The following is a 12127-nucleotide window of genomic DNA, read 5'->3' as shown; positions in this document are numbered from 1 at the left end:
TCTGATTATTCAACTCAGGTCAAACTGCTCTTTAGAATAGTAGCAACAAACTCAAATACATTAGAACTATACTAAACTATACATAAGGATCCATGAGGGCTGAATATTGCTTTTAAAAGCCACAAATTAACATTACCTATCTTTTATTGCATTTTATTTATTTTAATAAATAGTTTTTAATTACCTTTTAAGCTGGTTGGCCACACTGTGTATTGAGGTAGTATAGCCAATGTGTTTAAGACTTCACTTTTAGATTATCATCGTCACCCTGTTATTATTAAAATTTTCTTGTTTTTTCCTCCCCAGGAGTTCTATGTGTGGCAAGTTATACTGTCATGGAGGATCAGATGTTTTGCCCTGGAAGGGAAGGATCATGTCTTTCCTAACCTGCAAAACATTTTCATCAGAAAACGACAATCAAGAGGTTTCCATGGTGGCTAATGGAACCAAGTGTGGAAACAAGAGTGTATGTTGACATTAGTGGTCTTTGCTCCAAGGAATCTTTGATTCCTAGTTACTGAGCTTATATCCACAGGCAGGATGGCTTGTTCAACAGGAATGACGTCTGCATGCATATATGTGTATGGGGGTGCAAAATGTGTGACTCAAATGATGAATTCACTGTTTGTACACTAAATAAGGTGTGACAGTTTGGCATAATGGCTGGAGAGCCAGCCTTGGAACTGACAACCTGGGGGCAGCTAGATGGCACAGTGAGTAGAGCACCAGCCCTGGAGTCAGGAGGACCTGAGTTTAAATCCAGCCTCAGACACTTGACACATGTACTAGCTGTGTGACTTTGGGCAAGTTGCTTAACCCCAATTGCCCTGCCTTCCCCCCTCAAAAAAAAAAAGAAAGAAAAAAAACTGACAACCTGGCTGTAAGACCTGCCTTTAACATATACCATCTGGGTGACCCTAAGTAGATTACTCAATCTTTGATTGCTCCACTCTAGATGACTCTACAAGTTGTAACTTGTAGGGAGCATGCCTACTTGCATTGATGAAGGATGTTTCCTCTTCCTGGAGTTCTCTATACCACCGAACTCTCAAGTCTAATCTCTACTGCCTTCTTTTCCCTAGATTAGGCCAAGAAGGCAATATAGAGCATGCCTCCCTAAGCTTTCCAAAGTAATGAATACCTACGGTAACAGGAGGCAAAGACTGGATGGAGAGGGAGTCAGTATATCCCGGTCTGAATTCTGGTATTTCCATCTACTCACTGTGAGACCTTGGCCAAGTCACTTCTCTTTTCTTGGCTTCAATTACCTCATGTTTAATATTTGGAGGATGGACTGGATTATTATTAAAATCCCTTTTACCTCTATGAATCTATGAATCCAAATCCTACTCCATTTCTTGCAGAAAGCCAGCATGAAGTAGTGGGTAGAATTCTGGACTTGGAATGAGGAGTCCTTAGGGTTCACACTCCACCTTAGACATTTAAAAAGCTGGGTGACCTTGGTAGTGTCACTTACATGCTCTTGTCATCCATTGCCTTACCTGTACAATAAGGGAGCTGGCCTGGGTGACCTCTAAAGCCCTTCTGGCTCTAATTTATTTCCTGAGCGATACCCCAAGCCCAGCCAATCGAGTGAATGCTCTTTAATGGGCTGAGAGTCAGGAAGATATGAGTTCATATATGACTCCAGAGTCTTAAAACCTGTGAGAAGTGACCCAGGGCAAGTCAATTAAGCTCTCTCTGCCTCAATTTCCTCATAAGTAAAATAGGGATAACAATCCCACCTATTTCCTATTGTTGTGAGAACTGACTCCCTATTTGAAATGACTTCTCTGTGCAATTTGCCTTCTTTTTGGGGGGGAGGGGTGGTACAACACATTTAAAAATGAGAAGATGAGCATGTGCACATGATAGTATGAGGAGGGAGGGTCCAAGAGCAATATATGACATTCACCCTTCCACTGAAAGTTGTGATTCTTTTAGCAAACAGTTTTTCCAGGGGTGTTGAACAGAGTTGAAGTCAAGGCAACAGTAACATACTATTCCTTTTTTCCCTGCCCCTGCAGGTATGCATCAATGGAGATTGTATAGACATTGAGAGTGCCTACAAGTCATCAAATTGTTCCTCAAAGTGCAAAGGACATGCAGTAAGACCAAATTATTGATCCCTGGAGCTCCCTGAATCCTGAGCAATTTTAAGTCAACTGTAAAATTCAACAAACATATACTTTGAGCATTGGGTGAACACAGGGGAAAATACACAGTCTAAATACACAATCTAAAAAAGATATGCTCCTTGCCATCAGGGAGCTTATATTTTACAAAGATGTGGGATTGTGGTCAAAGAAGATAGGGATGCAGGTGACTGAAATAGACAAGATTTCATAAGATTAGAGAGGGGCAAACTTTAGGCTCCTGGGAGGACCATTGATCGTGGAAGAATTAGGGAAAGCTTCCCTTAAGGAGGCAACATTACAGTTTGGCCTTAATAAATACATAGGAATTCAGGAGATGAAAAGGAAGAGGAAGGACATTTCAGGGAAAAGTTTCAGGGTTAAGAAAACTCAGAACTAGGAGAATTTGGGAGGTATACAGGGAGAAGGAGTGATCTAATTCGGTTGAGTGACGGAGGGATCATGGAACAATGACAATTGAGTGCAAAAAGGTAAAGTTTCTCAGTTGTCATTTTGCTTGTTTTTTCTTTGTCAAATAGAGTGAGTGGCTTTTGGATTGGAAAGGGTAGAATCAAAATGACTCTTGGGAAAGTAGCGTGAAAAGAATACTGGTTCTGCAGAGACCTGAGTTCAAATTCCACCTCTAATGATTACTACTTTATGATTTTGGACTAACCATTCATCCTTTCTGGGCCTCAGTTTCCTTATCCATAAAATGAGAGTTGGGCTAGATGGATAATGAGGACCCTTCAAAGCCATGATCTGTGATCCTGTAAGTTGGCAGTGAAGATAAATAAGGGAATAGTAAGACAGCCCATAGATCACCCTTGATTCAGTTCATGTCACCTGATTAAAATGAATTATGTACTTAGGTTATCAAAACAATAATAGCGAGAGTTGTCATTTGTATAGAACTTTAAGATTTGCATAGAACTTTAAATCCTTTCTCATTCAACCCTTCCAACAGCTCTGTGAGGCCCATTCTATGATTAGATCCATTTTACAAATGAGAAAACAAACCTGAGAGAGGTTCAGTGATGAGCCCGGTGTCATAGAGTTAGTAAGTGTGTAAGGCGGGATTTGAACCCAGACCTTCCAGAGCTCTAACTATTTTGCCATACCAGCTTTCCAGAAGATAGAATTTAGTAGGGGTGCATGCAAATTCTCACATTGATTTTAAAATAATGGAGTCTAAGTACAGGAAAGTGCTATGCAGTTCTCCTTCTGTATGAAATAGATGTAGGGATTCTAATGACTTGCGAGGTTACTATGAATCCATGGTATGGATTCATATGATGGGATATGGGAAGCAAGGAAGGCATGTAATCTGAGGCTGTATTTAGGGGGTTATAATGATGAGGAATGGGGAGATAGTTGTACCATTGTCCTCCATCCTGATAATGCTACATCTGGGATAATGGATTCAATATTTGGTAGCATGTTTTAGGAGGGCCAGCGATTATTTGGAAAGTGTCTAAAGGAAGACAGCCAGGATGGTGAAGGACTGTGAGGTCATGACATATATATATATACTGACATATATATTAATGACATATATATTAACATGACATGACATATATATTAACTGTTATGGTCAATCTGGAGAAGAGAAGACAGGGGGAAATCCTGGTCTAAGTATTTCAACTGCTATCATAGAAAAATGGGTTAAACTTTCTTTTTCTGCTTGATCTCAAAGGGCAGAACTAGGGGCAGTTGGGTGAGAGGAGAGTTCAAAAGAGGCAAATAGAGGAAGGAGGTCAGGAAAAGCCTCTGACATTGAAAGTTTTCCAAAAATGTGATGAGGTGAGTCAGGAGAGACTGAACTCACTCTTGTTTCAGATCTTCACGCAAAGGCTGAATGAATGTTGATCATGTGTGAGGGAGAGGACTGGACTAAATGACCTCTGAGGTCCTTTCTGAATCTGCAATTGTGTGATTTCATAGAGGTAATATGAGTCTGCAAACTGATAGTGCTGCTAGATTATGGAGGGCCTTGATAATGGCTTGAATGCTATGCAGTGGATAATTTAATTCATTTGAATTAAATCAACATTTGTTAGGCATCTTCTACATATTATATCCTCTGTTAGGCCCTGGAGATAGAAAGATATAAGAAAATTATCCTTGCCCTCATGCAGCTTACATTCTTCTGGTGGAGGTGGGGAGAAGAGCTATTGAAGATTTTTTAATCTGATAGAGAAGTAATGTCATGATTGACCTGGTAGGATGTGAAGGTTGGATTGGAGGCAGTAGAGAAGGGTGGCAGGAAGACCATCTGGGAGAGTATTATAGTAGCACTGGACAGCAGCAGTAGGAAGGGTTGGGAGGCATGGGGGGTGAAATAGACACAAAGTCATGGTGCAAAGAGGAAATCACCAGAATAGAGCATTGATAAGATAAGGGGTGGAGAAGAAGAGTCAAAGGCAACCCCAGATTTTGAACATTGGAGACTGGGTGATTGGTGGTACCACAGACACTGAGAAAAATCAGAAAGAGGAAAATGAACAAACATGTTCAGGGAGAAGGGCAATGAACTTGCTAAAGAGTGGCAACTGTTGGGTAACTAGTATTAGCCAGGCTATTCACATTCCTGTTCTTTAGAGAGGTAGCATGGAACAGTAGAAAAAGGGCTGGATTTTAGAGTCCAAAGGCCTGGGTTCAAATCCTGGGTCTGTCACTTACTACTTACATGACCTAAGTTATTCATTTTCCTCATCTGTAAAATGAAGGGGGTGGACTAAATGACCTCTCAAGGTTCTTCTCTATCTAAATCTGTGATCCTATGATGTAGTTCAGTCAGAAGCTAGCAGTGACGTGGGCCACCCATTGCCAGCCAGGGAGGGTGATGGAGTGCCTGTCTAACTGGACAGCAGCCAACAGTGATCCCTTTTGTTAAAACCTCTGATAAGTTACAGAAAACATGGGGGATGTTAATAAACCCTGTCTCTGCTCCTCTAGGTCTGTGACCATGAGCTTCAGTGTCAGTGTGAAGAAGGATGGTTACCTCCCAACTGTGACAATTCCACCACTGTTTTCCGTGGGTATTCTTGACTTAATTACTGTAGTTGTTAAATTGTATTTATTCATGGCAATTCTGTGTCTTCTTCTGGGCAGTACATGTTTGGGTATATGTGCATGTCCTTCTTCAAGGTATAACACTGATCACATAAGAACTTTATTGGTTAGCTTTTGTAATACACACACACACACACGCACACACACACACACACACACACACACACACACATATATATATATATATATATATATATATATATATATATATATATATATATATATATATATATATATATATATATATATATATATATATGTTTAGGTTTGCAGTGAGTTTTACTCTACTTCTCTGAACCTCTGGTCTCCGAGCACTTTGGGCAAAATGTAGTCAGATCTATTCTGTGTGAAAGGCATCACACAAGGGATGGGTCCCACTTCTGACACCACCACTGATGTGGAAGAGAACAAAACCTAGAAATGCAACATTTAAAAAAAATGTTTATTAAGATGTCTGTAAGAAGAGAGTCGAAAAAAGAGGTGGCCCACTCCATCTGACTGTCTATAAGTTACACATCATATAGAATTCAGAGATTAAAGGAAAAGTTGCTGATTGGTGACAAAGAGGCAGTTTCCAGAAAAGACACATGGGTTGCTTGAGATACATAATGCAGGAGAACTCACATGCCTTACATTAATCTTTAGATCTGACTAGTTTTCTGGTTAGCATCACTTAGGTCCCAAGACAAATCTGGCCTCTAAGCAACAGTTTTGATTCTCAGCTATTCAAGCCTAAGTTCAAACGATGAAATAAAGTTTTCCTATAATTTCCCCTTTGGGGACTTCAAGTCCAATTTTCTTATACCATCAGAAGTGCAATCATAGAAGCAGATAGCAAGATTAATATCAAAGTAACCAAGTCAGTAGAGACATCTTTCCCACTGCTCATCTCATCAATAGGACTATAGAATCCCTTCAAGAAGCGGTAGGGACAAGAGGTGGCAATTGATAATCAGGAGGACCAAATTGTGCAAGCATCAAGGGCTATAAGCCAGGGACTTGGATTTGCACTGGGAAATAAGCGTGCTACATAATGCAGGGAGATTTCCCAGACATTGAAAGGACACATGTGGCCACAGGTATCTCAAAAAGTTTGTTTTTTTTAAAAGACATTCACAATTCCATGCTTCATTCAATGTCATAAAAGTTGAAAAAACAATCAGAGTCATAATCTGATACATGTTCTAAGGAAACAAACCTAGTTAAACAGTTCTCTATATGTAAACTAATTCTGGTTACCAATTGAACTATATTTAATCAACTTATTTCATCTTGAGTCTTAGCTATCCTGTGTGGCTGTGTGATACTTGAAACATTTTCTTCTGTTTTAATTTATTATTTAATTGTTTAGTTTTAACATTCTTTTTTTTTTTAATTTTTAGTTCTGTTGTTCAAATCCTTCCCTCACACATTGAGAAGGCAGGGAATATGATACCCATTATATTAGTCATGCAAAACATTTTCCCAAATTTTGCACATTACAGATAAAAGCAAGAAAAATAAAGACAATGAAAAAAGCCTCTAGGCCACATTAGATCTTCTAGGTCTTTGGGTGTGGTCTTTTGACTGAGTCCAAGTTTTGCAGAACAAATCCTTTTATTAAGGGGATTTGTTCTGTGAAGTTAGGACTCAGTAGAAGGGCCACACTTGAGAACCTAGAGGTCCACCTGTGGCCTTGAGGATGCAGGTTCCGCACCCCTGCCTTAGATCATTGTTTTGATCAGAGTAGTTAAGTCTTTCATAGTTGATCATCATTACATTACTATTACTGCATACACTGTTCTCCTGTATTGCTCACTTCATGTAAGTCTTCTCAGGCTTTTTGTTTTTCGAAAATCATCCCACTCATCATTTCTTAGAGGACAACAGTGTTCCGTTGAAACCATATAAGATAACTTATTCAGCCATTCCCCAAATGATGGGCATCTCCTCAATTTCCATTTCTTTGCTACCACACAAAGAGCTGCTAGAAATAGTTTTGTACATATAGCTCCTTTTCCTTTTTATTTGATCTTCTTGGGATACGGAACTAGTAGTGGTACTGTTGGGTTAAAGGGTATGTACAGTTTGATAGCCTTTTAGGTGTAGTTCTAAATTGTTTACCAGAATGGCTGGACCAGTTCACAACTTCATCAACAATGCATTAGTGTCCAGATGCTTCCACAACCCCTCCATAATTTGTAGTTTTCATTTTCAATCATGTTACTAATTCTGATAGGTATGAGGTGATACCTCATAATTATTTTAATGTGTATTCTCTAAGAAATAGTGATTTAGCCCATATTTTCATATAACTATTGATAGCTTTGAATTCTACTTCTTAAAATTTCCTGTTTATATTATTTGACCATGAGTTGAATAGTGATCTTATTTCTTTCATAAATTTGTCTCAGTTCCCTATATATCTTAGAAATAAGGCCTTTATCAGAACAACTTGTTGTCTCTCCCCCCCTCCCCAGTTTCCTACTTTCTTTCAAATTTTGGCTATATTGGTCTTGTTTGTGTAAAACCAATTTTTTTTAATTCCAAGTAACCAATGTTATTCATTTTACTTCCCAAGATCTTCTCAATTTCTTGTTTGGCCACAAATACTTTTCTTTTCCATAGATCTGACAGATAAATTTTTCAGTGCTCCCCTAATTTGCTTATGATATCAATCTTTATATCAAAATCATGTACCCATTTTGACTTCATCTTGGTACGTGGTGTGAGATGTTGGCCTCTTTCTAGTTTCTGCCAAAATGTTTTCCAGTTTTCCCAGCAATTTTTGTTAAAAAGTGAATTCTTGCAACTAAAGTTTAGATATTTGGGTTTATCAATACTAATTTATTATGATATATAGTGTACCTAATCTACTGCACTGATGAATGACCCTATTTCTTAGCCAATACTAGATTGTTTTGATGATTAATGCTTTGTAATGTTTGAAATCTGGAACTGCTAGGCCTCCTTCCTTCCCTTTTATATAATTGATTCCCTTAATATTAGTGATCTTTTGTTCTTTCAGATGAATTTTATTATTTTTTCTAGCTCTATAAAATAATTCTTTGACAGTTTATTTGGTATGACATTAAATAAGTAAATGAATTTAGGTAGAATTGTCATTTTTGTTATATTGCGCAGCCTCCCCATGAGCAGTTAACTTTTCTCCAAGTGTTCAGATAGGAATTTATTTGTCTGAGAAGTGTTTTGTAATTGTGTTCATATAGTCCTGGTTTTGCTTGTGCAAGTAGGCTCCCAAGTATTTTATATTGTCTACAATTAAGTGCAATTTCTCTTTCTATCTCTTCCTGCTGGGTTTTGTTGGTGATGTATAGAAATGTTAATGATGTCAGTATTGTTGTTGTTGTTGTTTTATAATACCCTGCAACTTTCCTAAAGTTAATTGCTTCAATTAGGTTTTGTTGTTGTTGTTGTTGTTTTTTAGGAAATTCTCTAGGGTTCTCTAAGCATATTATCATTTTGTCTGAAAAGAATGATACTTTTATTTGTTGGTTGCCTATTGCAATTCCTTCAGTGTGTTCATCTTGTCTTATTGCTATATCTAGCGTTTCTAATAGAATGTTGTCTAGTGGGGGGGGGGGGGGGGGGGATGCACATCTTTGCTTTGCCCCTGATCTTACTGTGAAGGCTTCTAGTTTACCTGCATTAGGGGTGATGCTTTCTTTTGGTTCTAAATAGATACTACTTATCATTTTAAGAAAGGTTCCATTTATTCCTATGTCAATTAGACATAGGAATAAATTCTAATGTTTCAAAACACTAGAAAGCATTTAAAAAAATAGGAATGTGCATTGCACTTTGTCAAAAGATTTTTGTGCATCTTTTGAGACAATCATAAGATTTTATTGTTTTTTTATTGATATAGTCAGTTATATTTCTAGCTAGTATTTCATTTAAAATTTTTTATCAATATTCATTAGATAAATTGGTCTATAAATTCCTTTCTCTTTTTTTTTCCTCTCCCTGGTTTAGGTACCAAGACCACATTTGGGTCACAGAAGAAATTTTATAGGATTTCTTCTTTTTCCTATTTTTTTTCAATTAATATTGGGATTGATTATTTTTAAATATGTGGCAGAATTTAATTGTAAATCTATTTTGTCCTGGGGTTTGGGGGACGCGGGTGGTTGAGTAGTCTATTTCCTCTTCTGTTTATCTGGGCATTTTTGGTAAAATTTCCTTTTCAGAAAGGAAATAATGTATCAAGGAAACCAATTCAAGAGCATCTTAGCATCACATTTTCAAAGTTGTGCTGTCAACGGTCCCAGGCACAGACATCCACCTGCAGCAGTTTTCAGAGTGCATTCCATTGGAGCACTACGTAGTATTTCTCTTAAATGGTAGATTATTGGCTTAATAACAATTCCAATAATTATACCTGAAATCAAAATTCAAATTATAATCCCAAGAGTTTTTTCCCCAAATGACTAATCACAGCTTACATATAGCTATTATTGTTTTCTCTCTTGTCATTGCAATGACAGTTAAAAATAAAAACATGAAAGTCTTATCTCATTCTTCCATTCTAGTTTAAATCCATCCTGGAGCAGAAATCAATCATCAGAAATTTAAAAAATAATCATATTCTATGATTACACATATGAAGTTAATACATGATAGGTCACTCAAAAGCCAGGAAAAAAAACTGGCTACTATAAACCTTGAGGCTGATAAGAGCTATATCTGAAAGTATTGCATATTAATCCCTAAAGTCATAGGGAAATATTTAAGTCTTAGATCTGTCAATATTAAGTTGGCTCGAAGATGTGATTTCAATACATATTATGCCAGGTGAATTTTCATAATTTTGATAATTAATGGATAAATAATCTATCAAATAAAACTCACTATTTATACAATAAACCTCTTTATTTTAGCTGTGAGAGATTCTAATTTGGGATTTTGTCTTTTAAAAGAAAACGTAATTGCAACAGTCTCTATTCAAAAAGGAATTAATTTTCCAATGATTATTTGTATCAGCCTCTGGGCATTGATTTTCAAATTAACAACATTTATCATATTTAAGGACTTTATAAAATAACATTATAAGAAAAATTAGAAATCCAAGGAATAACATAAATAACATCTTGGATTTTTTAAAACATAACATAAAACTTTTGGCAAATAGCATCAATTCTATTAAATGTGTGTTGAATGATCTTATATAGTAAACCACTTCATCCATCTATCAATTTGGCATTCATGCTAATTGCATTCAGAAGACCAGCATAAAATAAAATAACATATATATATATATATATATATATATATATATATATATATATATATATACATACATACATACATATATATGTGTGTGTGTGTGTGTATGTATATAAAATTCTTATTCATGTCTTATCAGCTTAATGCCAAATGTCAACTGTATTTTCCATTAAGTTCTGATCTACCTATAGATGATCAAACATCACAATTATTCTAGTAGGAGAACACATCTCATTTTAATTGAGACCTCATTGTAATTTAGCTTTAGGACAAAATCAATAAAATGTGGATTTACAATAACAGTTATAGCATTCAAAATCTGAATTTTCCTATTAGCTACTAGCACCTCAAAATATAGAGCTCACTGCTTCCAGTTTTTTTTTTTTGTTTTTGTTCAGTTATGTCAATAATGTCTAACTCTTCCTAACCCAATTTGGAATTTTCTTGGCAAGGATATGGAAGTTGTTTGCCATTTCTTTCCCTAGCTCATTTTTCTACAGCTCATTTTACAGATGAGGAAATTGAAGGAAACAGGGTTAAGTGAATTGCCCAGAGTGACATAGTAAATGTCTGAGATCGGATTTGAACTCAGGAAGAAGAATCTTTCTGATACCAGTCCTGGCACTTCATTCTAAAACTTTATGAAGACAATCTCACATTTTCCTTTTTCTTAAAATATTTCACCATTTATAAAAAAATCTTCAAACCAAAATTTGGAAATTTACAGAAAAGACAGGGCACTTCAGTTATACACTTAATGTCTAATTAGTTTTTAATGCCACAAATTTCTGCCAACCATGAAAAAGTTTTCCTTTCTTTGCTTGCTTGAGAGGTATAGCAGGAGAAAACTACTCACATTCCTTACATCAGTCTTGAGATCTGACTGAGCTTCTGGTCAGTATAAAAGGGTTGAGCATTAAACAATTCTAGTCTCTCAGCTACAGTTCTGGTTTCTCAGCCATGCAGGACTAAATTAATGCAATGCAATAAATTCTCCCCATTCAAGTTTCCATGCTTTTTTTGTGCTGGTGTTGAATTATGCTTTCCATAGACAGAATAAGGACACACACCCTCAGTTAAAAAGGAAAGCAGTCATTTTCAAGGGAGGGGGGAACCTATGTTATCTCCTTGGGCTACAATTCCTACAGGTCTATGCACCTGTACTGTGGAGGCTGATTAAAATTTCTTTATGAACAATGGGGAGAGAGGAAGAGAGAAAGTTTCCAATAAAATCATGTTAGCTAGACATCACCACTGTCCTGGGGACATATCAATGAACATACCCCCTAGTCCCTAGTCCTCCATAATCATAAGATATGTGGACTTCATCCTGTTGGATAGGTTCTCTGTTCTTCTCATTCTAAAACCAAGGGGTCCAAAAATCTTAGGAAGGAGATGTGTTCTCAATATATACTCTGCTAAAAGAGATGGTGCTGACATTTAACATCAAGAAATAAGCCAATAACTTGGGACATAAGTGGGTTTCCATGGTACCTGATGCAAGCCAAGTCAACAAATATTTATTAAGCACTTATTACATGCCAGGCACTGTTCAAGGTGCTAAAATAAAAAGAAAGAAAAAAAAACACTCCCTCTTCTCAAGTATCTTATATTCTATGAGAGATTCAACAGGCAAATAGTTATGCACATTTTAAAAATATATCGAGTGGGGAGATGGTATTCTTAGAGAT

General features: G+C 36.6%; 1 protein-coding gene across 1 annotated transcript in view; it reads left to right on the top strand.

Annotated features, from left to right (window-relative positions):
- ADAM28 (ADAM metallopeptidase domain 28) overlaps positions 1-12127 on the top strand; it is a 110458-nt gene that overhangs the window by 82824 nt on the left and 15507 nt on the right. The window contains exons 18-20 of the mRNA XM_036750132.1: positions 307-466; positions 2028-2108; positions 5094-5172. Coding sequence (XP_036606027.1) covers positions 307-466; positions 2028-2108; positions 5094-5172 — 320 coding nt within the window. The remainder of the gene's footprint in view (positions 1-306; positions 467-2027; positions 2109-5093; positions 5173-12127) is intronic.

The sequence above is a fragment of the Trichosurus vulpecula genome, chromosome 3, assembly GCF_011100635.1.
Source record: "Trichosurus vulpecula isolate mTriVul1 chromosome 3, mTriVul1.pri, whole genome shotgun sequence".
NCBI lineage: Eukaryota > Metazoa > Chordata > Mammalia > Diprotodontia > Phalangeridae > Trichosurus > Trichosurus vulpecula.
This window is presented reverse-complemented; position numbering and strand designations above follow the sequence as displayed.